General features: G+C 40.7%; 1 protein-coding gene and 1 long non-coding RNA gene across 2 annotated transcripts; one reads left to right on the forward strand and one right to left on the reverse strand.

The window, feature by feature from the left end:
* Nucleotides 1-6765: 6765 nt before the first annotated feature.
* LOC129731887 (uncharacterized) lies at nt 6766-27002 on the reverse strand. Its single transcript, XR_008729109.1, has 6 exons — nt 26850-27002; nt 15991-16110; nt 15821-15927; nt 9387-9752; nt 7031-7288; nt 6766-6977 (listed from the first exon to the last, which is right to left on the reverse strand). It is a non-coding gene; the product is annotated as an uncharacterized LOC129731887 (long non-coding RNA).
* On the forward strand, nt 16442-17229 carry LOC129731885 (uncharacterized). Its single transcript, XM_055692250.1, has 3 exons — nt 16442-16550; nt 16607-16915; nt 16969-17229. Exons 1-3 carry the CDS (start codon nt 16467-16469, stop codon nt 17158-17160), a joined length of 585 nt encoding a protein of 194 aa, XP_055548225.1. The 5' UTR covers nt 16442-16466; the 3' UTR covers nt 17161-17229.
* Nucleotides 27003-27349: the final 347 nt, after the last annotated feature.

Raw genomic sequence — 27349 nt, forward strand, 5'->3', positions numbered from 1 at the left:
TGAGAAGGTTCCCATTCGCGTCGTTGCACATGTCGGCTTGCGGCACATAGCCTCTGCGGGACTGGTTTACCTTCTCATAGAATTTCCGCGTTTCACTGGCACGGTATAGCTGCTCCAGCTCCTCATGCTCACGATCCTCTTGCTGGCGCTTCTTTCGTCTGAGAATCGTGGTCATGTCGTTCCGTGCCCGTTTGTAATTGGCCTTGTTCTCTCTCGTTGACCTGCCCAGGTATATCGCTCAGGTCCGGTTCTTCTCATTCACCGCTGCCTCGCACTCCCCGTCATACCAGTCGTTTCTGCCACTCGGTGCTTCCACTCCTAGTGTCGCTGTTGCGGTCTCCACGATAGCTGTGCGAATGCTGCACCAGCCGTCTTCGAGAGGCAATGCGCCCAGCCCCTCCGCTGTGGGTAGCACCGCTTCAAGCTGTTGCGCGTATTCCTCCACAGCCTGGGAGTTCCGGAGCTGCTTAATGTTAAGCCGCGGGGTTCGGCGATGTCGCGCGTGGTATACGGTCGACAGTTTTGAGCGCAATGATACCGCAACTAGGTAGTGGTCCGAGCCAATATTCGCACCGCGATAGGTACGTACGTTTGTAATGTCAGAGAAGAACCGGCCGTCGATGAGAACATGGTCAATTTGATTTGCTATACGTTGGTCAGGTGATCTCCAAGTGGTTTTGTGGATGTCCTTACGGAGAAAGAAGGTACTTCGGACTGCCAGTCCTCGGGAAGCTGCGAAGTTGACGCATATCTGACCGTTGTCGTTCGTCACGGTGTGCAGGCTATGTTGACCGATCACCGGCTTGTACATTTCTTCCCTACAGATCTGCGCGTTCATGTCCCCGATGACGATCTTGATGTCTCTACGCGAGCAGCTATCGTAGAGTTTCTCCAGCTGTGCGTAGAATTCTTCTTTCTCTACATCGGGTCTTCCTTCGTGAGGGCAGTGCACGTTGAGGATAGTGTAGTTGTAGAACCGGCCTTTTATTCTCAACAAACACAACCTGTCGCTGATCGCCTGCCACTTGATCACACGACTCTGCATCCTGCCCAGCACTATAAAGCCGGTACCCAGCTCATTGGTTGTGCCGCCGCTCTGGTAGTACTGTGCCCTGCGGCCACAAATCCTCCGTACCTTCTCTCCTTTCCGGCAAAGCTCCTGGAGCGCAACGATGTCGAAGTGGCGGGGTTCTAGCTGATCCAGCAGAATCCGGTCGCCACCCGGGTACAGTTCCATGTACCGAGCTTCCAATCGTCGTCCTTATTTCGTCGCCTAGGTCGTTGCCAATTGTTCCGGTCCGTATTCAATTCTTGATTGTTCGTAGTATTTTAATGTTTCGGCATGCTGCCTTACTAGGGCTGCGGATGCCTAGTCTCGCGACGGGGCTACCGTCTTGGGTGTAGCTGGCGAGACGCCGCATTTCATAATTCAGCCGTCCGCTCCGGATCAGACATGGAGTACAGACGCTCGGACAAGCTGCCCTCCTAGGAGAGCAGCTCCCCCTTCCCTGTCAGCATACGACCAAGTTCCCACCGGTTCACCGATCTTCCCTTGGTTGCTCGTATCCCAGTCGGTACCACGTGGAGATAGGGATAGGAGTTGCTGGGCATTATGCTTTGGACCACACTGGGGACTGTTTTATGCCAACTAGTACGGGTGTACTGCTGGTACGCACTGCCCAGCCGTTTACCAACCTCGATTGAATTAATATTAGTTGAAAAAAGCGTCTCATTGAAAAAAATCTACACGCTCTTTCTGTATAACCCAAAACTGAGTCAAAACCTAATCAGTTTCGCTAAAACCGTATGTACATAAGATTATTTAGTCCCTAGATAAGTAATGTCGCTGGCGTCGCTGGATTTTTATAGGTTATGTATAGAGTTGATTCGCTGGGGAACGTAACGTCAAACGTCGTTACACTGAATGGAATCGTGGAGTCTTTATATCATGATTTATTATTCAGAAGTATTAGATGGGTGAAATTTAGAAAATCATTCGAAATACTCGATGCTAGCAATGGGCAAGATCGATCCGATTTTTGCAAAATCGATCTTTTCTGGTCGATTCATCGATTTTTTGAATCGATTTCTCTGCGCGCGATCTTCTGCTGAATCGATCCTTTGGATCGCAAGATCGTTTTCTCCGCCTGAAAAAGAAATGTGTGCAAAACGGATTGAAAACAATAGTGATTGCATTTATTATTGCTAACGTAATCGGCGGCCGAATTCCGAGAACACTTTTCTTTGAAGAGTAGAAAATTTCTTTATTGATAGTATACGAAATTTTTTTCTTCTCTCTGAAGAAGTGTGTGCTCGGAATTCGGACACTGATTTGAAAAATGTGTCAATTTTTCACCGGGATGTCCATAGTTGAAGAATGGGCTAAAATTCGATAGACATGAAACCGAGAAAAACGCATTTCAAATGTTTTTGTTGGTTAAAACATTTTTTTTACGTCCATGACAACTTTTTTCATGAGTATGTCACCATCCCCATATCCAGCATATACAGCTTTTCACGAACGGTAATGGCGGATAGTGCACGCCGCCCATTTTGACGTTTTCTGTAGGTCAGGGAAGCTGGATAACCTTGTCGTCGAGTTGAAAAAGAGCAATCCGCAGCCAAATTAAGTCCCTCCAGTATTTTTAACGCAGTAACCATTTTTTGCCTTTGTAAACGCGACATCAATAGACAAACCCGTATGAAATTTGGCTAATACGCATGCGTTGTGAAATATATCAAGGATTAAGGGTGGGTGAAACGGCTCTTCTGCAAGAGCGGCTCTAAACCGACTCATGGTTCACAATGATTCACGAGCGTTGACAGTTCGTGTTGTCTCGGTAAACTTCGGGTTCGCGCGAACCAAACAGTTCTGGTGCACCCAAAGAACCGTGGTTCTTTTTCGTGAGCCGTTCGCCCATCCCTAGCGAGGATGAAAAGAACGACGAGACAAGTTTGCACCTCGAACTGAATATAAATTACCAGACCACAAGACCGCCTCGAAAGTTTGACATATATTGTATACAATCATTACTATCTGATTAGTGTACATTGGGGTGGCAATGGAAATTGACTTTGACAGTTTTATTTAGAAGTAGTGTTCAAAATTTCGCCTTCACGAACAGTTAGCAAAATTTCGATTTTTTGGATAACACCCGACCTCGACATTTTATACATTTCTAATAACCAGTTCACATGATGTAATATCGCCCATCTTGATTTCAAATCCAATACCCCAAATTTTCCGTGAAAACTAGATGTATATATGTTTCAAGATAGACGATATCACGTGATATCTGCTATAGTGTGAACAAGGCATAAGACATTTGGCACAAAAAAAACTATTACAAACTGTGCTTTTCTTCATAAGTCGAGAAAGTGAAATTTAGACCAAATACTCCTGAATTCCGATTTGCTGAAATTTTGCATTGCATTGGATATTGAATTCACCATTTTGGATATTAGCCAACATTATTTCATATTTGCTACCTCTGCAAGTGCACTTTTTGAAAATTGGCTTCCGTAGGGACGTTGTTTACTATCGTTGTGGGTGTTTACTATCAAGCACCAATTTTTTGATTTAGGTAGAAAAGGCATATTCGTTCTGCGGATGTTACGTTTTTTTATGAATTGGGTTGTTCAGCTATATCAGTTTTTCATATCATCTGAAAGATCTTAATTTTCCAAGTAAAACGTGATTTAAAAAAATTCTATCATTGTCCTTCGCTTTTTAAATCACGATTTAAAACTTCTTGAAATCTGCTCGAAACCGCTACAATGACAGTTCGCCCATCTACCAACTGTCATTGTAACGATTTAGAGCGAATTTTTATTTTTCATTTAAAATCCGAAGGAAAATGATATAAAGTTTTAAAAAATCACGTTTTGCTTAGAAAATTACACTCTTTTGGATGATATATAAAAATCGGAAATCCGTGAATAGCTAAACAACCCAATTAGAGTCAGGTTTTTTTAAGCGGTTTTTAATACGCGGATTTTTTTACGAGTTTTTTACGCGGATTTTTGAGTTAACGCGGCTTTTTCACGTGGATTTTTGAATTACGCGGATTTTTGAATTAACGCGTTTTTTTTTCCGCGACACCGCGCTAATTCAAAACAATTTTCGCGAATTTCCGAATTAACGTGGGTTTGGAACCAGAAACGTTCAAGTGTTTATCTAGTAAAAGACTTAGTCCAAAAAATACCCTCCGCCCACCGAAAGATCCGGAATGACCGTCAAAGAGGACAATTTTAAATACTGGTTCTAGAGCGTCTCGGGTTTATTCTAAAGCCCTTCTTGCTGGACTACTTTACGCGGATTTAAAAAAAACGTGTTTTTTACGCGGATTTTTAAATTAGCGAGGTTTTTTTTTACGCGGATTTTTGAATTAGCGCGTTTTTTTTCCGCGACACCGCGCTAATTCAAAACAATTTTCGCGAATTTCCGAATTAACGTGGGTTTGGAACCAGAAACGTTCAAGTGTTTATCTAGTAAAAGACTTAGTCCAAAAAATTCCCCTCCGCCCACCGAAAGATCCGGAATGACCGTCAAAGAGGACAATTTTAAATACTGGTTCTAGAGCGTCTCGGGTTTATTCTAAAGCCCTTCTTGCTGGACTACTTTACGCGGATTTAAAAAAAACGTGTTTTTTTACGCGGATTTTTAAATTAGCGAGGTTTTTTTTACGCGGATTTTTGAATTAGCGCGTTTTTTTACGCAGATTTTCGAATTACCGCGGTTTTTAATGCGTTTTTTTACGAGGTACGTATCCCCCGCGTAAAAAAAACCTGACTGTATACAAGTTTGGATTGCTCTTAGTGCATCCGAAACAATAGACCATTTCACGAACTGACAGGTGTCACGGATCCTGCTGATGTTCTTGATGCTTTCACGTGCATTATGTCAGCGGTTCCAAACTTTCTGTGAAAATTTCGTTCATGAATCAAGTTCCCAAACGTCTCGTGAAATGGTCTATGGGATGAGCGACAACGAAAACTTTTAGTAGAAAATAAAAAAAAACGCTAAGAGTACACGCGGTAAAAGAAGATGGCAATAAACTAAAAAAGCCGTATCGTTAGTAGATGTTGTGTACGAAAACTCGTTGAACATGATTAATAAACCAGAAAACGCAAACAAAACAAAATCTCCATAAATATAGCCAAAAAAAGTCGTAAAAAGCTTATACCGAACAAAAATCGATTTTTTGTTAAATCGATTTTTCAGGCTCGATTTTCTTATGAACCGATTTTATTGATTTTGATTAATCGATGCAGGAGAATCGATTTTTGTTCAAAGATCGCCCATTGCTACTCGATGCACTACTAATTTACGTCAAATGATATGATTCGCTATGCACACTGGTAAGAAAATATTATCAATGATTTCGCATTTTTATTTTTAGTGATATTTGTCCATAGTTGGCAGCATGAATTCAAGCGCATATGTGAAATAGAATCATCCAGGGAAGCCCCATTAACCCATTCACGGCGGGTGTTAAGTTTGACAATTATACTTGAAAATTTGCACGATGAAACTATTTAGTATGGTTAGAGAACAGATTAATTTTTAATATGCAACGATTGAAGATCAATTTTAAAGGTAAAAACTGATTTCTCTCCGCCGGAAATGGGTTGAGGAAATCGTACACAAACATGAACTGTTTTACGATTCAGTTTCACACCGTTTCGCTTTCTATATGCGCGTCTATAATCTTTCCCATAGTTGATAACAATCATGCTATTTTTAACTGTTAAGTGTATTTTTTTTTCTAAAAAGAATACTTTTTCTTATGTGTTTGAACTGCGCAAGCAAAAGATGATAATCAGTTCTAAAATGAGATACATTCGTTATTCGGGACTCGTTGTTATAGCTGCTGATATTCGTTTGGTTTTTTGCATAGAGAGTAAAGTAAATATTTTTACTTTTGTTAACAAGCATATTCTGACAATCTATATGAGAGTTTACGTGAGTGTGAGCAGCTTCTAAAATCTCTTTGAGCTTCGTAATCTCGAATGGGGCCTAAGTCAAGTAATGATAATACATTTATGTGCGAGCAATTTGGTTCAGTGTAGTCTGCTTTTTCTTTTGGCAGTTTTTGCCCATCCCGCATTATCATATACCAAACCATATGTCATGCAGTTTTATTATCGTTTGATGAATAGTGGCTACTATTTATTAGACAGTTCAGTAACTATATCCGTACAACACCAGCTATAGTTTTGCCTATACAGGGTATAGTCATCTGTCGAATAACCATTTGGGGAACTAGGCGTTAGGTATAGTTACCATTCAAAAACGCTGATTTTTTCGAACATTAATTTTTCGATATTACCCAGGGTATGGTGAAGTAACAGTCCAAAAATCAGCACTGCAACTATTTAATATATAGTTGAAACATATTATTTTGGCAAAATACAATGCATACTGAAGGGATAGATGAAGAAAAAAAAAATTGCATACTGAAACGGTTCATGTAATTGTATCCATTATATGCATAATGGTAGACGTATTATAGCGGAAACGGTACTAATATGGCTAAATGATCATAATAGATATCCTTGGCTTATTCTACTTTATGGCTCGTACATTGTATTAGCAATGGTTGCTGCATTGTATTTTATGTACTAAGAACCATGGTTGATTAATTGTCTTCTTCTTGTAATAAAAATTGTTTGTGATATTGTTCAAAAATGCAAAAAAAAAAAACAAAAAGAAGACTATTTATACTTTATTGGCATATAAATAATCGAGTTTTGTTCTTCGTTTACTACTAACTATTCACGTTTTCGATTGATTCATACTTGGCTGGCATTATTAGGAGCGCTCATGTTTATATCAACACGTGTTTGATGGGCTTTTTAAAAATTTTGGATTTTTTGTGCAATGTATTGGCCAACTTTGGCTTTGGATGAATTTGCACGGATTATAGCCAGATTTTCGACGCCAAACTTTATTGCATTTCGCTCAGCAACCTTGTCTAGAGAGAATCAATACAGATAAACAGAAATTATGTGTAATGGTTATACTTACTGCAGATAAACTCAAACAAGTTTTGATCAAGTTTTTCTCCTGGTGGGTAAGCTCTGGTTCCATCGCAGTTTTTAACTTTTGCAAATCGTTGGCACGGTTTACCTGTTACACTGCTAATCATCAATTTTTCTACATCAACAAGTTTCATTAATAATAATCCACAGAAAATGCTGTCCGATGCAGAACGATCTGAGAGCTTTTTCATTTCTTTCTTGGTGATCTCGATGCCATCGCTCTCCGTGAAACCCGCCTAGCGACCTGAAAAAATTAAACAGATTAGGTACAACTAAATTTTTATTACAATAGCATGTTTTTTAAACATTCTTGTTGACCGTAAATTAAAAAAATATAATCTACCAGACAAGGTAATAGAAACAATAACCGAAAAGATGTTTTAAAAACCATGTCGAGCGGATCATTTCATATATTTAAAAATTGAGTCAGTGTGATGGTAATTCGTGGTAATGGATTGTTGCTTACTTAACGATGATGAGCGTGAACCTCCCAATTTCCACTAATTAACCGTTGTGCTCGACAAAAAAACACTCTTACCTGCTCGACGGGGTACCCGTGTACCCACGACTTAAAATCCTTGTAACTTTTGCAATTTCCGTCCGATTCTGATACTTTTAGTACCAAGAGATTCAGTAACTTATCTACTTATAAATCTGCGTCAGTGATGCATCGGAAGAAAGATTTTAGGAAACCGGAAGTCGCCATCGTAGAATTCAAAATGGCATCTGCGACCATTTTCCGGCCTCTGAGCGTCATCCCGGCTCCGAAAATACCCATATTGCTTAGTGTTCGGCCTGGTTTCATTCAATTGTTTTAATGGTCACTAGAAGCCCGAGCGGAATCTGTTCCGGAAGGACCAGTTTAAGAACATATCACCAAAACTTCCAAAATCATAAAAATAGCTTGTGGAAGAAATTTTATGAACTTTGATCCAGACTTGGTCTGCTCCTCCGTGCGGCCGTCGTGCTCGGTGAATTTTACACTTACACCGCGCGAGCATCAAAGCACTCCGCACGCGCGATTCATTTGCACTGCACTTTTCAAGCGACTGCTCACTTCTATTCGTTCTGCACGGGGACTACTCTTCGGAAAAATCGGAAACCGTAGTTTTACACGTTAACCCGAAATTTTGCACCGCAAAGTCGAACGGTTGCACGGGGCATTTCATTGTAACGGCGTGCCATTGTCATTGCTAGTGTGATTGATTTTGAATGCCACGGTAATTTTCCTTAGCAGTCAAATCAACTACCCAACACGTGACAACCTAACACGCGTTTTCCGATACACAAGAGACAAACCGCCATTGCTTACTAGTTTTCCCGCCTGGCTTCATTCGTCTACACGGTGTCACCACCGTGTACTCGAGAAGGAATACCCGCGCACTAACGCGCGAAAACTTATTCACGGCGTGCGAAGAAATTTCTCTTCGCGTGTATCGAGTGTTAGTCGCGCGGTGCACATGATGCAGAGAAATACCAAGTCTGCTTTGATTCAATAATTGTAAGTTACTGTTATTTTTTTTTCTAAAATTCCATAGCTTCGGAACATATCCCCGGGAAACCCAACTTTCGAGAATGGGACAATTCTTCCGGGGCACCACTGACGCGGATTTGGAATTAGATAAGTTACTGAACCTTTTGGTAGGTACTAAAAGTATCAAAACCGGATGAAGATTGCCAAAATTTCAACGATTTTAAATCGTAGGTACACGAGTACCCCGCCGGGCACGTATGGGGTAGAAAAAATCAAGTCTCCCTCATTGACCCCCCATAAAACCTGAGGATAGAGAACCAATACACTAGAGAAATGACAAGGCACTCACCACTATAACAACTGTCGCCGCCAAAACGAAAAACGGCCAAGCAAAGGAATAGCCGTTTTTCGTTTTGGCGGCGACAGTTGTTATAGCGGTGAGTGCCTTGTCAGTTCTCTAGTGTATAGGTTCTCTACTCTAGGCATGCACCGGTATTGCAAAAACAGCAATCATAGCAATCAGAGCACGTTGGTTGTCAAAATATTCGCCTGTAAATAAACGTCGCGAACCTAGGTTGACTTTGGAAAAGTTGAGTTCGGTGCTTGGATTGACAGTACCGATGCCAACCTTGTTTCCAAAAAACTGGAGAAAACTAGAGGGTTGGTATTGCTGGATCCGGCCAACATTCTATTCCTTTTGATGCAAGCAAAGTATAAATTGCGACTGCTAAACTATCAGTCGCACATTGAAAATAATAGCTCGTGAGAGATAATCCATCTCTCACGAGCTAGTGATCGAACGAATTCAAAAAGACAAGTGATCGAACGGACTTAAAAATAAACTGAATAACCAATCTGAAATACTTACCGATGTAATTTTGAACGAATCCCGAAGTGTAAGGTTTTCCTTCGATACACGAAGCGCGTGATTGTCAGATTCTAATTTTTGTTCTTTCAACACCTGAATTGCATTTTCGTCTTGCGGTTTTTTTTGTGTCTTCCTTGTTGATGTCATCTTTTTGACAGGTGTCCAGGACCTCCATCTCTTCGTAATCGATTTCCTCTGCATGATATATTTCCTCAAAAATATTTCCATTCTCATCACTTATGGGAACATGGTTATTTTCTTCTGGTGGTTCTGTCGCTTCAATACTGCTTTTGTTCTCTTCGAGAGTCTCGATGGATACAAATTCGAGGCCGTTGGGCCTATATTATTTTCAAGTTGTTCTTGGAACTAAAATGTACCGAAAGGAATAAGTTTGCAGTGATATCAATTACAGTAAATGCAGAGCTGATAGTGACTGAGTGACTCGAAAATAAGAACTTTAGAAATCAAATGCTGGAAAAAAGAAACCAAAAAGAGACAAAAAAGGAACCAAAAAGAGACCAGAAAAAAATTTATAAGGATTCAAGCACGTCGGTGTTCATGCAACAAGAACTTTGATTATTTTATTTTTCTATTGTAAACGAAACTTGAAACGATGGCTGCCAATCTCTTGGTAAGTTGGTTCCGGAGAGTCCTGAGCATAATAAAATCCAAATTCTCTAGAAACTCAGAACTGAGCAAAAGATATACTTTTTGACCGCGAAGAACGAACCTGAATATCTTTACCAGCGATAAGACACACCGCTGTCACAGACGCAACACGAGCTGAAAACAACAACGCAGATCTGCTACTTTGTACACTGATCCTACTCAATAACCAGACATGTCCAAACCCAGCACACCACCGCGCGTGTGCTCTAAACAATGCCAGGGTAGTTCCATAACCCTTCAGCTCTTAGCCCTTCAGTGGCAATACAAAACGGGCCACTGCGTTCTAAATAAAACCCTGCTTCGGCAACTTCGCGAAGCCCGAGAGTACCCCACTTTGTGAATGCACATCTGAAGCCCGTTTGTTCGCCACTTGCTTACACGGGCTTTATTGAACGCTTTTCTTTCGTCAAAGTATGAATGAAAACAAAGAAAAGAAATTTCCGATTACCAAAAACGCTAACTGGGTTACGTGCTGTCTATTTTCAATCCCAAATTGAAAGTAATAGTTACCAGGACACAGAGATGATTCTTTTACCAAAACGCTTTCTCTTAAAAAAACTGGCAGCTACCACATCCACACACTGGACCAGACTTCGAACCGGACAGCAACGGAGTGTCGACTGCCCAGCAATAATAAAATTCCCTGACTTTTCCAGGACATCAATTTTGGGACCGACAAACTGTGTATAAACGAGTTAATTTTTCCAAGCCCTGGGCAATTGAGTCTAGTCTGTACTTGAGGCTGTAAAAAGCAAACTGTACTACGAAAATTTGATGGAAACTTATTCTAAATATTTTATGAAGCCAGATCTTCAAGCTTCAAGCACTGCAAAACCACTCAGTTAAAACATGCTACTCAAAAAATAGGTTTTCTACCTTATTTGCGGCTATTTTTACGAGTCGACTGATGTGACCTAGGAAATTTCACTGCGTTGCAACTCCTTTTTGAAATCGTATCATGTGAATCTAATTCGATGGCCTGGAAGATTTATGTCATACTTTTCCAGGCATTTGATTCACCCTACATATCACCGGATACCGGAGGAACCGCAAGCGACATACTAGTTAAAGTCGTCAAATCAGGTCACTCGACTCGCATAACAATGGTACTAAAGGAATCTTTCTCGATTTGCGTCTTGAAATCATATAAAAACAAATGTTAGTTTAGCTGAATTGTTTCATCGATTTACTTCTCGATTTCCATTTTCTGTTCCTCTTTTCGCAACTTTGCGAGAATTTCCCTAACTTTAAAAAAACTTTCCAAAACTTGACTTTTCCAGGTTTTTCCTTGATTTTCCAGGAAATCGACACCCTGCAATTAGACTGGAACTTGGACCCAACTTTTTGTTCCGATGTTGAACACTATTCAGTACTATTGCCATGAATTTCTCAGCAACTGAATCCGAATTCTCCATTTCAAATTGAATTCACTCTCCCATTTCGAAATTTTCTAGTTGATTATAATTTTGTTTTTAGATAGATTTAGATCTCGACGCGTTATGCGATTCTGAGATATTTCGCATCGACTTATTTCATTTGGAAAAAATCACAAGAAAGTTGTATGCAAAGCCACGACCGCAAGGTTGAAGTAGAATACTTTTACAAGAAAGATAACCCGGCTGCTTGCGTGTCAGTCATTTTTTCTAGTAAATAAACGTTGACCGTTAATTGGCAGTAAAGTAATTTCTTTTTGTCTGATATTTTGAATGAAGTTCATTGAATATTTTTAAATTTTGTGCAAATGAGACGTTGAAGTGCTGCCGAATTGTAATATGCACATTTAATACGACATCATTAAACGGGAACGGAACAAAGGCTACGGTTATGCAGAACGCGAATGCCGGCGCGATGCGATTCGCCTTACCGTGGTGAAATGTACAGCTCTTTTTTAAGCGAAGTAGAGCTATACATTTCAACAGATTTCGTCTTGCCGAATCGCATCGCGCCGTTATTTGCGTTCTGCATGGCCGTAGCCAAACACTAAGCGACGCAAACACGTAATAATAATCAGAGTATGCATGTAGAGGAAGATAATTAACTTTGAATTATAGCGCAAAACGAGAAAATATTAACTCTTCAAATAATCATTTGTGTTCTTCAAATTTCAGTTGTTCAATTTAATATCCGATGAAATGTTTGTTCATTATCTGATGAAGCTCTTATATGACCAAATGATGCATTCCCAATTTACTAGGTCCATAACTCTGCCGACCGTGCTTGGGAAAGCGCGGTATAACGAACAATCAGAGGTCGAATTTTGTGTTTTGACAAGGCTTAAGAGTTTTCAATAGTACAATAGTTCGAATGAAAAAATTGCAATTTCATGCATTTGGTAGGAATCTTAGAAGATTTTCTAATCGATTGCTGCAAAAACGAAGGAAATCCATCGGAAACTAACCGATTTATTAGCATTTGAAATTTTTCCCACTTTTTTCAGTTTTAGATTTTCATTTCACATCCCTATGTAGCCGAACTTCCTGAGAGAAGTATTCTAATTCAAAATTAAATCTTCATTAATTCATTTGTTGTCCTTATTAGGACAATTGTTCATTTTATCATAGGATGTAGTGTTTATCTTACATCTCTGTGTTACCTTGATAGTGAGGACTAAGGCGCACGGTCAACACAATGAGAAAGGTGTTTTCACATTGAAAACTAGACACGGCTTGTTGGCAAATGCATCTACCGCTAATACCACCGCTATCATACGAAAGCGCGTCGTTTCATGTGGAGAATATCGAAACGAAAAATGACGCGCGTCTAAGCATAACCCGAACTGTTTCGCCGTGCTGCTCCCATTTACCTTTACATCGGCCTCAGGGAAGTACCGGCTGCATCTTCATCTACCGTTGAGGCTGTCACTATACTGCTATTGGTACCAAAAGCTATTAACTCTTCAAATAAGTGTTTTATTTGTTCTCAAAAGAACAATTTTTTAATTCAAAATCGGATTTACGCAATCGCATCTCTGTAATATTACCGACAATAATATTCTTCTGAACAAAATGATACAACTTTCCCATTAGGCCTCTGCCATAATAGACGCGAAAAGCGACGCGAACCGATTCGCTCGGCTGTAGGTTAATGTACAGCCATCAGTAGAGCTGTACATTAACCTACGGCCGAGCGAATCGGTTCGCACCGCTTTTCGCGTCTACTATGGCAGAGGCCTTAGAGAAAGTTGCTGGCTGATGTATTCACTTCATGCAAGCCTGCTGCTGATGCTTCCCGCTATCACATTGAAACAGCATTTTAGTGAAGGGAGTGTCGTTGCATCAGCTGACCCTGCTACTATCGATGCTGATATACCCGCTGTAACAGCTACGCTATGCATAGCCATGGCACAGTTGTGGCCGCTATACGCTGGCCCAACTGCTGAGCAACTGCAACGCTATCCGTAGCCACGCCACAGTTGTGGCCGCTAAACGCTGCCATTGGTTTCCGCTGTACCTGCTTTTGCTTGCCCAGCTGCTATCGATGCGATGCTGAGATCCGCAGAAACTGCTACGCTTATCCACAGCCATGCCACAGTTGTGGCCGCTATCCGCTATCGATGGTACCCATTGCTCTGCTCCCGCTGCTGCTAAGGGAAGACTGCTGTTGTCGCTGTTCAGAACTATTATGAGCGGCTTCGACTAAAACAAGCTCTTATATAGGGATGAAAATAGGAATGAATTATTTTACGTACGTGGTGGAATGATATAGCTCATGGCTCAGAGCGATCATTTGATAAGCTCCACCTCTTTTTTCAGTTTCTAAAGTTTTCCTCAGTTTCGTAGCACGGATGCACAAAAATGATTTCTTGTCGAGCCGGACCGATAGCACTCTCTTCGAAGCAACAAAATAACATGTTTTGTGTCGTGTTGCGCAGCTTCGTTGAAGAAAATGTTCCCGTCCCCGTGTCGCATGTATGCAGATTATTGCGTTCAGTAGACAGTAGATAGTGTATCCAGCGAATAAACACCGATGGTGTTCTCACACACGCAACGGTTTTAACCCGTATCTTATTGTGGTTTGTAACATCAAGCGATTTCGTTTGCTCGCTGTTGCGTGTTGCATCATGTTGCAACTTGGCAGCTGGGGGACGACGAAATTCTGTTTATGCTGATTGATTGAATCGACTTCATATTAGCTCTGCATAGTCGGACTAACTGCTTTTGTGAATGCGTACTAACAGGGCAATTTATTATTCAATGTCGGTTATGCTGATCGCAGCCTTTGCGCTGCCCCTACAGTGGGGGGTTTACTAAATAAAGTGAAAGTAAAAATTAGACAACTACAACAGAATTTTATTGCATCCCGCACAGAATGTCTGCTTGTGTTGATGCCAGAAAATTATTAACCTTCAATTATTTTTCTTTGCCTTGAAAAAAGCATGTTGCGGTTCAAAATCGGTTGCTAATTACAACCTTTGAGCTGCCCTAACATTGGGGGAACTAAGATACACGGACAACATGCACTGTGGAAGCTATTTCACATTCAGTTAATTAGACGGGTGCGACGAATTTAAATTGCTAGGATGCAACACAAAATGCTTGCTTGCGTTGATAAAAATTATTAACTTTCAATGACTTGTTTATTTGCCTTCAAAAAGGCATTTTGATTTCCGAAACTGGATTTCCTGATGGCAATCATCATGCTGCCCCAACACGGGGGGAATAATGGCTGTCTGGCGACACACGCTGAGAAAAACCGCGCTGCTCCTGAGACGTGGTGACCAACCACAGGGCTAGTGCTGCTGCTGAGGAAGGACGACTGCTGTTGTCGCTGTCTGATGCTACGCTATGCATAGCCATGCCACAGTTGTGGCCGCTATACGCTGGCCTAACTGCTGAGCAACTGCAACACTATCCGTAGCCATGCCACAGTTGTGGCCGCCATTGGTGTCCAGTGTAACTGCATCTGCTGGCCCTGCTGCTATCGATGGTGGGATCCGCTGGAACTGCTACGCCTATCCACAGCCATGCCACAGTTGTGGCCGCTTTCCGCTATCGATGGTACCCACTGCTCGCTCCCGCTGCTGCTAAGGGAGGACTGCTGTCGTCGCTGTTCAGAACTATTATGAGCGGCTCCGGCTGAAACAGGCACTTATATAGGCCAAATAGCATGTTTTCAATTGCAAGGTATATGATTCTGTCGACCGTGCTTGGGAAGCAAGCATATAACGACCAATCAGGGGTCGAATTTTTCGTTTTGACAAGACTTGACTATTTTCAATAGTACAATAGCGTGAATAATAAAATCACAATTATCTTATTTCGGGAAGAATCTTAGAAGATTTTCCAATCTATTGCTGCAAGAACGAAGGAAATCCATTGAATACTAACTGATTTATTAGCATTTGAAATTGGACATATTTTTAACTTTTTTCGGTTTTAGATTTTCATTTCACATCCCTATGTAGCCGAACTTCCTGAGAGAAGTATTCTACTTCAAAAAGGTCTGATCAAAATGACCAAGATGGTCAAAATAAGTGACAACAAACAAAGACAGACAACACAAAAAGTGGCAAAAATTCAGGTCCTATTTTTCCGAATAAAGTGACATCAGTTACGTTTTGATGATATATATCAAATGATCGAAAACGACCCGCCAATGTAATATCAGTCGAATTTTTCCCCCAACTCCTGCAGCATTTGTAATGTACAATACGTTGCACCAGCAAAAAACCCTGAGCAAACAAATCCAGACTTAGTGAAGAGATTCCAGACTTTTTCCGATGGAGTTCAATTTCAAACGTGGGCGCTTTAAAGATTGAAACTTACCAATTCCGGTAGTTCCAGAATATTCGCCGCTTCTGTTTTTTGTTTCATCTCAATATCTTCATGGTTGGCTGCTCGTTTTTGCTTTTTAGCCAGCTCTGGCAGCAAACCTAAAATTGAAAATTAAAAACATCAGCTCAACGGTTTAGGAAACATTATTTACTTAATTTTACCTCCAGGTTTAGTTATCTTCCTAAACATTTCAGTAACCAAGCGCACTTTTAAATATTCCACAAATTTTCTTTTACAAAATTATTGTGCTGCCGGCTGCGGGTTTCTTTCGATCAGTGTTGCTAAAAATTGAAACTATTGAATGTATTGCCTTCCCGCATAATCATTAACCATAAAACATCCTCAACAACTAGTTCACGATATAGTCCTGACTGTATGGATTATGGTTAAACCATATGAATTATTAGTTTATGGTTATTGATTATGCAAGTTTTCAATTATAAACCCGCATAATCAATAACCATAAAACGTGCCTAGCAACTAGTTCGGGATATGGTCTCGACTGTATGAGGTATCGTGAAACCATATGGATTATCATCCGTTTATGGTTATTGATTATGCGGGAATGCCTTTACCAATTTAGGTAAATAAAAGTTGTCTTTTTTTGCAACACTTCCAAGCAGATAGATGCACGAAAATGTCTCCTGTATCAAGAAGACCTCGCATGAGTTATATTTTCAACTCAAATAATACTGTGAATGGACCAATTCGATTGAAAAAAGTGACTTAGTATACTAAAAATAGGCGCAAGAACAACGTTCTTCTTTTTCTTTCTAGAATCGGTCAAAGCGGGGATATCATCCAGAAAACTATGAAAATGCATGTGATATTCAGTTCAATGTTGATTCACCACTTATACAAAGAACCGTGAATTGCGAAATGAATCATCCGATTACTGCTGAGACTAACTACGATAGAACGGAATCCAACGATTGTTCGATTATTGACTCTACAAGTCCGTATATGTTTGACTGCTCAGATACAGGATCCGAACCAAGCAGTAAATCACAAGATAGCGATTTGCCATTTCAAAGTAGTGACGAACAGGAATACTTAACGGAGAGCGATTCTGAAGATGTACAAACGGTATCCACTCTACAAGCGTTTTAAAATTAATATTTACAATTTCAATTTTTTAGATTGATTTAGGAGATGATGAACATTTTCATCCAGAGTTATCTATCACCAAAAGAGAGGTGTTGTTTTCAATACTGTTCCATCCAGAAACGATGTGTTTGAGTAAGCCACGCCTACTTTTAATGTATCGCGTTTTTTGTTGTTTTTGTTTTTGTTTACGCGCTTCGCCCAGCTATAAAAAGGTAGCGCTCTGATTGCTGCGCAAGTTAGTTTTGTGTACGACTCCCATCAGTAAAGTGTAAGAGAATAATAAAGCTGTAGTTAAGTAACAGCAAGTGAATTCGATCCCGAAGAATCCTTGGAACCTAGGAGCATCCCAGTCAAAAGGTCCTTTTAAGGGCCAATTGAGTTGATTGATTCCACCGAGCGATTGCTTCCTATCCGCCAGTCCACCGAGATCCGAACATAAATTTGGCCCTTCGAACCGGATTGTAAAACAGATCAAATCCGGAGGAACAGAAATTCGCTTTGAAGCCGTCCGTGCATGATTGCACTGGTTGTTTAAAAGTGCGTTTCCGCAACCATCGTGTGTGCTAGAATTGGAACTTTCTAGAAGTGTTTGGGTGTACATTGCGTGTTATCGTGCGATTCGCGAGTAATAGAAAAGAACACTCTCGAACTTTCGTGCGTCCGTCGCGTGTTTTAACGTGTTCGCACATGTTTGTTCGTGTTTTGCGTGAGGTGAAAGTTAGTCTCTGAACATTTATTGGTTGTGCGTCCGTCGCGTACGGTCGTGTCGCAAGTGTCTCGCGTGTGTAACGTGCAATTTGCTTGCCCTTGTTGCGCGTGCGTCGTTTGTGTGAACTTTTGTGACTGGTAGTGCGCAAGTGAAATAAAAATGCCACTCGAACATTCACCGGTACCGACGCAGCAGAATGAAGATGAGCGGAGTAGTGAATTTCGAGGTTTCGAGAACAGTGATGACGATGTGGATAGCGCAAGAGCAACCTACTCGAAGGAGCTAGCTGCAGTTTTCCGTCAGCGTAGCCAAATCCAACAAAAAGTTATCCGAATACGAAACCTAATGCGAGAAGAAAGGAATATGGGATTGGCACAGCTGAATGTGATTAGTAAAAATTTAACAGCTGCATATACCGAGTTCAGTGGATTTCATAGTAAAGTGATGGCACTAATTGACGATGATGAAGTTTCCAAAGAAGATGAAGTATACCAAAGGTTTGAGGATTTGTACAATTTCGTGTCAATGACTACCGCAGATAGAATCCTTGCCGCTAAGACTAACACGACCGCTCAAGCCACGGTTGCTCCGCAAGTTATTATACAACAGCAACCCTTAAAGGCCCCAATACCCACATTCGATGGCAGTCACTCTACGTGGCCTGAATTTAAAGCCATTTTTCAGGATCTAATGGCAAAATCAGGAGATAGTGATGCTATTAAACTCTGTCACCTGGACAAAGCATTAATTGGATCTGCTGCTGGAGTATTGGACGCAAAGATACTCAGCGAAGGAAACCATAACCAGGCGTGGGCAGTGTTAACGGACAGGTACGAAAACGAAAGAGTGATTGTAGAGACACACATCCGAAGATTAATGAATCTGCACAAGATGTCATCTGAACCGTGCAAAGATCTACGAAACCTGTTGGATGAAGCAACACGCCATGTTGAAAGTTTACGTTTTCTCAATCAGCAGCTCACAGGAGTGTCTGAGCATATGGTCGTGTATCTGGTTGTCGGTGCTTTGGGTAAATCTACACGGAAGGCTTGGGAGACGAGCCTCAAGAAAGCGGAACTTCCGAAATACGATTCAACGATAACCTTCCTCAAATCAAGGTGCCAAGTGCTAGAAAACTGTGAAATAGCATCCCAACCTTCGCAACAGCAAACAAAACCTAAACAGGTTCTCACACCTGTTAAGATTCCTCCGCATAGAAGTTACACCGCTGTAACTAAACCGCACGAAACGAAACCTCCTGTAAATGCTTGCGTGTTTTGTAACGGCCAGCATTTGAATTTCCAGTGCAACAAATTGAACGACTTCTCCGCAGCTCAAAGATTAGAAAAAGTTAAGTTATCCGGAATTTGCTTCAACTGTCTCCGAAAGGGACATCGCTCCAAAGATTGCCCTTCTCCGAAAACGTGTCGAAAATGCCAGAAGCGACACCACACGCAACTACACGATGATGGTGAAATTGAAAATCGAACAGTGATTGCAAATTCTTCGATTCCGAATGAGCCCAAACAGTCAGTCGATGCTTCCAAGACAGTTAAGTCCGAGGAACAGTCAATTTCCACAACATGTTCCAGCAACTGTTCTAATTCCGCAAAAACAGTGCTACTTCTTACAGCAGTAGTTAACGTTTTCGACAAGAACAGCAAAACGCACCAATGTCGTGTGCTATTAGACAGTGGTTCCCAAGTGAACTTCATAACCGAACGAATGGCGAATTTACTGGATGTTCCGAAAAACGTGCTATGGTACCAATTACTGGAATCAACGCCCTACGAACGCTTGCGCGAGATAAAATAACTGTTCGTTTTTGTTCTCGACACGATGATTACCAAAACCAAATTGAATGTTTAATAACATCCAAAGGGACTGGAATCATACCGACTACGAAGATTGATGTTACACATTGGAATCTACCGAAAGGATTCGATTTAGCCGACCCTGATTTCCATACGCCATCCAAAGTAGATTTGCTCATTGGCGCAGTTATTTTTTGAACTGATGAAGCCTGGACACCTACACCTTGCTGAAAATTTACCTCGACTACAAGAAACACGCCTAGGATGGATTGTCGCCGGAGTAGTCGGAGAAGCTTCCTCAAGCGCGTTGCAGCATTCAAATATAGCTTCAATCGAGAAAATTGAGGATTGGATGCATCGTTTTTGGGAAATAGAAGATGTTCCCGAAGTAAGTACGTACTCAACTGAACAGCAATTATGCGAGGAGCATTTCGTGACAACCTGTAAATGAGATGAGAGTGGTAGATTCGTAGTTAAGCTTCCATTCAAATCGAACATTGCACAATTGGAAGATGGCCGTGAACTGGCTCTGAAACGATTCATGGCATTGGAGAAACGTCTACTACGCGATTCCAATCTACAAAAACAATATCAAGAATTTATCCAAGAATACGAATCTCTTCATCATTGCCACGAGATCATCGAAGCTGAAGATCCTCCGACTTTGCTGAAATATTATATGCCACACCATGCCGTTTTGCGACCATCTAGTAGTAGCACGAAGTGCAGAGTAGTCTTCGATGCTAGTGCGAAACCTTCCCCTTCGAAGCTATCATTGAACGACACCCTAATGGTTGGTCCAGTTGTGCAGAGCGACCTTTTCTCAGTCATGCTACGTTTCCGGAAATACAAGTACCTATTTTCAGCGGATATAACGAAAATGTATCGCCAAGTACTAGTTGCCCCGAAGGATAGATCTTTCCAGCGTATCTTCTGGAGGAATAGTCCGTCCGATCCATTACGGGTGTTGGAGCTTGATACGGTTACTTACGGTACGGCTTCTGCACCTTTCCAAGCCACGCGTTGCCTGGTTAAAGTCGCTGAAGATGAAGGCGATAAAATGCCTGCAGCATCTCGTGTTTTGAAGGAAGATTTTTATATGGATGATGCATTGTCTGGTGCTGATACCCTTACCGAAGCTGTTGAGATCCAAGGTCAGTTGCAGATGTTGCTGGCCAGAAGTGGCTTCGCCATTCATAAATGGTGTTCCAACTCGGAGTCATTCTTAGCAAAAATTCCCGAAGAGTGCCGAGACAAGAAAATGACCGTTATTGAATACGGAGCCAACGAAGTCATCAAGTTACTGGGATTGTTATGGGATCCTCGGAACGATACTTTTCTCATCGCAAATGCCAATCATCAGCAACGTGAATGTGTGACAAAAAGGGCCATTAATTCTGAAGTGGCTAGACTTTTCGACCCGATAGGTTTGATATCGCCGGTCGTCGTTGCAGCCAAGCTGCTCGTTCAACAGTTATGGAGAGCGAAACTCGGATGGGACGAACCAGTGGACAACGAAACTTATCAGAAATGGATAGAGCTCCAGAAGGATTTACCATCTTTGACTCACATCAAGGCTCCAAGGCGTGTAACAATAGACAACGCAGTATCCTTTTCGCTGCATGGGTTTGCAGATGCATCGAGCTCGTTGATGGTTCAGCTGAATTGCGCCTTCTAAGTAGTAAATCGAAGGTTGCACCCCTTCATGATCTTTCGATACCACGGAAGGAATTGTGTGCAGCACTGTTGCTCACACGATTGTTGACCAAAGTAGTTTCTGCCTTGAAGATGAAAATAAGAGAAATGGTCCTATGGTCTGACAGCACCATTGTGTTGTCTTGGATGCGAAAATCGCTTGACCAGCTTCAACAATTTGTACGCAACCGCATCAGCGAAATTCGTAACTACACCTCGGATTGCCAGTGGAGTTATATACGATCCCAATCGAACCCTGCAGATATTGTTTCACGAGGACAACTACCAGAGGTACTGAGCAAAACCAGCCTTTGGTGGAACGGACCCGAGTTCCTTTGTGACACCCAGTATCAGGCTGACATGCTGGAAGCTGTCCCAGATACGCTACTACCCGAGCTCAAAGTCATCGCAGCTACAGTTACGGTAAGAACAGAGCCATTTCCATTCCTATCCAAGCATAGTAACTTCCGCAAGCTTCAACGCATTATGGCGTATGTTCTGAGATTCATTCACAACTGCCGAAAAATGAATCGACTCGTCCGTGTGAAATCTTGTTACCTCACTATCAACGAACTTTGACTAGCAACTGAGGCCATAATAAGAGCCATACAACAGATGTATTTGGGTGACGAAATTAAACGTGTTCTATCCGGAAAACCATGCAAACGAATTGGAAACTTGAATCCTTTTTACAACGATGGTTTACTTCGTGTTGGAGGTAGGTTGGACAAATCATCTCTTCCGTTCGCAGCCAAGCATCAAATTATTTTGCCCAACAAAAATCCGACCACCAAAGCGATCATCCGTATGATGCATGTGGAACTATTGCATGTAGGACAGAGCGGCCTTCTCAATGCGCTACGCCAGCGATATTGGCTCCTCAATGCTCGTTCCGTGATTCGTCAAATAACTCGAAGTTGTGTTCACTGTTTCCGCACAAATCCGACAGATAGTTCGCAACTCATGGGTAATCTCCCTCAGTCGCGCGTTGTTCCACCTCCTTCATTCGCTGTAACTGGTGTAGACTATGCTGGTCCAGTCTGGATCAGGGAAGGTGGAAGACGTCCAAGATTAACGAAAGCATACATCGCTGTTTATGTGTGCATGTGCACGAAGGCGGTACATCTGGAAGCTGTTTCGAGCCTCACAACGGATGCTTTTTTAGCATCACTGAAACGATTGATTGGACGCCGAGGCTTAATACAGCAGCTGCATTCCGACAACGCCACAAATTTCAAAGGAGCACAGCACGAACTTCATGAGATGTTCCGTCAGTTTCAAGACCAACAGGCTTGTGGTCAAATTCATCAGTTTTGTCAAGAGCGCGAAATTGAGTGGCACTTCATACCTCCAGATGCTCCAGAATTCGGCGGGTTATGGGAAGCCACAGTGAAATCTGTAAAAACCCATTTGAAGCGAGTAGTAGGAAACGCCAAACTGACTTTCGAAGAGTTGGCTACGGTTCTCGTTGAGATCGAGGCTATACTCAATTCGCGACCTTTGTTCACAACTTCAAGAGATCCTACTGATCCACAGATAATTACTCCAGCACATTATTTAATTGGTCGTCCTCTCATTGCCTTAGCGGAGCCATCTTTAGAAGACATAAAAGTGACCCGACTGGATAGGTGGCAACATTTACAACTGATGCGCGAACACTTTTGGCGCTCATGGAGCCGCGATTATCTCAGCACTCTTCAACCACGAAAAAAAGAATCATCGAACCATGCCAAATCTTCGTCCTGGGATGATCGTCCTCATGCAAGAGAAGATCCTCCCGCCGCTTAGTTGGAAGCTAGGTCGAATCACAGCGGTCTTTCCTGGTGAAGATGGATTGGTACGCGCAGTGAATGTGTTTGTTGATGGTGCAACATATCGGCGATCAATAACCAAGATTTCCGTTTTACCGATTGACGAAAACAAGACACCTAAGGAAACCGATAGTAGTTAAGCAGTTTTGATGCCTTGTATCACCCGGGGGAGAATGTTCCATCCAGGAACGATGTGTTTGAGTAAGCCACGCCTACTTTTAATGTATCGCGTTTGTTGTTGTTTTTGTTTGTTGTTGTTTTAATGTATCGCGTTTTTTGTTGTTTTTGAATAATAAAGCTGTAGTTAAGTAACAGCAAGTGAATTCGATCCCGAAGAATCCTTGGAACCTAGGAGCATCGCAGTCAAAAGGTCCTTTTAAGGGCCAATTGAGTTGATTGATTCCACCGAGCGATTGCTTCCTATCCGCCAGTCCACCGAGATCCGAACAAATACTGAACATTTTTATTCGTCATAAACTCACGAATGCTGCACTAGAAGATTTGCTGAAGTTTTTAAATATTGTTGTAGATTCGAAGGCTTTGCCGGAGTCATTTCGTCAGTTTAATGATTATTTTGAGGAGAAACATTACACACGGCAGTATACCTGTGCCAAATGTAAATTATTTCTAGGAGAAAAGAAACTGAAGTGTCGGAACTGTGACAGTACATCGGTCACATTTTTTGGTACATTCGATTTGGTCCACGAATTAAAGCTAGTTTTGCATCGAAACTGGTGGCGTCTGAGAGAATACTTAACGTCTTGTAAAAGTGGCATTGTTACCGATATTATAAACTCAACTGTTTGTAAAGAAAGGAATTTGAAAAACGGCATCACACTCAGCCTGAACACAGATGGAGTTAAAGTGTTCAATTCAACAAAGCGTTCTTTATGGCCTTTAATGTTCGCGATTAATGAACTACCGCCAGATATTAGGTTCTTACGTAAAAATATGATTGTTGCGGGTTTATGGTTGGCAGACGGCGAGCCCGATTTGGACGTTTTTTTTAAACCATTTACACCAATGTTTCGAAATCTTTATGATGAAGGACTCGATTTAAGCTTTGCTAAAATTGATACTGTACAGATTGTTGCTTGTTGCGTAGATACAATGGCTCGGTGTAAGCTACAAAATATGAAACAATTCAATGGTTATGATGCATGCGGATATTGTTTGCATCCTGGAGACCTTTGCGGGAGGCAAATTAAGTACGGTTACAAGGAAAATATTACAAACAGAAATCACAGTGACACTGTCCACGCTATGAAGTTGAGTACAGTTAGAAAATCTCCAGTGTTTGGTGTTGAAGGTATATCTCCGTCGGAACTGTGACAGTACATCGGTCACATTTTTTGTTACATTCGATTTGGTCCACGAATTAAAGCTAGTTTTGCATCGAAACTGGTGGCGTCTGAGAGAATACTTAACGTCTTGTAAAAGTGGCATTGTTACCGATATTATAAACTCAACTGTTTGTAAAGAAAGGAATTTAAAAAACGGCATCACACTCAGCCTGAACACAGATGGAGTTAAAGTGTTCAATTCAACAAAGCGTTCTTTATGGCCTTTAATGTTCGCGATTAATGAACTACCGCCAGATATTAGGTTCTTACGTAAAAATATGATTGTTGCGGGTTTATGGTTGGCAGACGGCGAGCCCGATTTGGACGTTTTTTTAAACCATTTACACCAATGTTTCGAAATCTTTATGATGAAGGACTCGATTTAAGCTCTGCTAAAATTGATACTGTACAGATTGTTGCTTGTTGCGTAGATACAATGGCTCGGTGTAAGCTACAAAATATGAAACAATTCAATGGTTATGATGCATGCGGATATTGTTTGCATCCTGGAGACCTTTGCGGGAGGCAAATTAAGTACGGTTACAAGGAAAATATTACAAACAGAAATCACAGTGACACTGTCCACGCTATGAAGTTGAGTACAGTTAGAAAATCTCCAGTGTTTGGTGTTGAAGGTATATCTCCGTTACTTAGAATACCTGGTTTAGACGTCATCAGGAATTTACCGATAGATTATATGCACAACGTCTTGTTAGGAGTTTGTCGACAATTATGTTCTATATGGTTTGAATCATTTGGCCATTCAGCTTACATGAAGTGTAAAATTCCAATTATCGAACAAATAATAGATTCCAAACAACCATTTGTTGAGGTTTCGCGTAGACCCAGAAAAATTTCAGATAGAGCTTCGTGGAAAGCAAACGAATGGCTTAATTGGTTGTTGTATTACAGTCCGATTTGCTTGTTTGATACACTGCCGGTAGTGTTTTATAATCAATATTTATTGCTAGTTGATACAATAAAGGATCTACTGAACAATTTGACAGAACCAAGATATACACTTTGTGAGCAACGTCTGATAAAATTTGTAAAAGACTTTGAATCGTTGTACGGTTTACAAGAAATGACTTATAATGTGCATTTACTAACACATTTAGTAGCAAGTTCAAGGGATTATGGGCCGGTGTGGTCATTTTCTTTATTTTCATTTAAAAACATGAACAGTGTTTTCAAATCATTCATTAAAGGTCCCAAGGAACCCCTAGTACAAATAGTAGCTAATCGATGCGTTTTACAATCGAACGTAAACAATCCGGTTAATGACCATTTTCAGAAGAAGGTAGTTGATTTTTGCAACAAATTCATCAACCTCAAGTTACGGATACAAGATACACGGAATTTTGTTTAGTTCTGGATGATCCAAAAATCAACAAATACAACAATAATAGAGAATTTACTATTCTGACTCGTTTAAAATACGCAAATTTTATCTTTAAGCCTGAACTGGATGTAAACTTTCGAGCCAAACATAAAAAACAAAAACATAACGACTGTTATTTTAGTATCACTGAAGAGAAAGTTCGTATATTTGGTAAAATTAAAAATATTGTATCAGATGAAAATGGGATTTATTTTTTGTATGTATTCATGAAAATGGATATCATTCAGGAGCGTTTTTGGAGTGCCCAAAAGATAGATGAAAACGAGGTAATGTTGATTAGACTTAATGAAACCCCCTAAAAAATAATATCAATGACGTATAACAGTAGAATGTATTTTAGTGAACTAAGTTATAAGCTACAAGTTGATTAAAATGATTTTATATCTGTAACCGCAATAAAAATGTTTTATTATCAGTTATACGTTACTTTGCATTTGTTTTACTTCTCTTCTAAAAAGCAACAAGTTAACGTGTCGAAATTGAAAAAAAATAAAAAAAAAATGAAAAACAATATACTGAAACTATTGTGGAATGAAAACAGTAAGAAAATTATTTTTCAAGAAAAAATATGAGCAGATCATGTCCAAGTATAATGAACTGAGAAACAGGGAACCCGGTTTAAAATCAATAAACTTCACGGATGGTTTTAAAGGAAAATTATTCAAAATAACTCGACGGTAGACAAACTCGGATTCGGGACAGATATTTTATCATGAGGGTAACAAATGTAGCATTAAGCTATATTATATGACATGACTCGCCAGTCGTGTTCATGTTTAGAAGTAGTTTAAAAATATTTACATGATACAGTTATTAGTTATAACAGATATGGTATGATCATCGTTTTTTTGAATAATACGATTTGGGAATTTACTATATCATGAGTGGTTTAAGGAACCATATTGAGAACTGTTTGATTAGTGTTTGCCAATGCGATCAAATACCGTTCCTTGAATAGTTACCATTAATAACAAGGTAAAAATATCTTTGTTACCTGTATTTATCTCCTAATTTGCGCATACCATATACAATTGTGTAACTCAAAGGTTAATGTTATATGTTTTATTATGATAGTAACTAATATGAGATTATACCACAAACAGTAACCATACGCCATAGAGTATATTTATGATTCTTACCGTTTTACTTATGGTTTTTGATTATGCGGGATAACAAAGCTCAAAATAGAGGTGGGTCTACTAAATCACGATTCTCAATGCAATTTTCAAGTCGAATCGCGCAAATCGACTCTAGTGTTTGGGATCTTCTGCGCAACATGATTTACCTCGAACACAATGGGCACACTAGCGACATTACTTATCTAGGGACTAAATAATCTTATGTATGTACGCAAAATTGAGTAGAAGTTGTTTTACTCATTTTTGAGTATCACCGAATGTTCTAAAAATTGAGTAAATATTACTCATATTATCCCTGATGCGCGATGCGTAAAAGTTACTCATTTTAGGGCTCAAAATGAGTACTTTAAGCTTCAATGAGAGAATTTCGGAAAAATTATCTATATTGACTCGATATTATTGCGACTTTTACGCCAAATTGGACTACCCCGAAATACACGATTATCACAGTTGAATCTCGCACACGATTTCGCAGTTTGGGTGATGGGTATCGATACTAG

The sequence above is a fragment of the Wyeomyia smithii genome, chromosome 3 (genome assembly GCF_029784165.1).
Source record: "Wyeomyia smithii strain HCP4-BCI-WySm-NY-G18 chromosome 3, ASM2978416v1, whole genome shotgun sequence".
NCBI classification, from domain to species: domain Eukaryota; kingdom Metazoa; phylum Arthropoda; class Insecta; order Diptera; family Culicidae; genus Wyeomyia; species Wyeomyia smithii.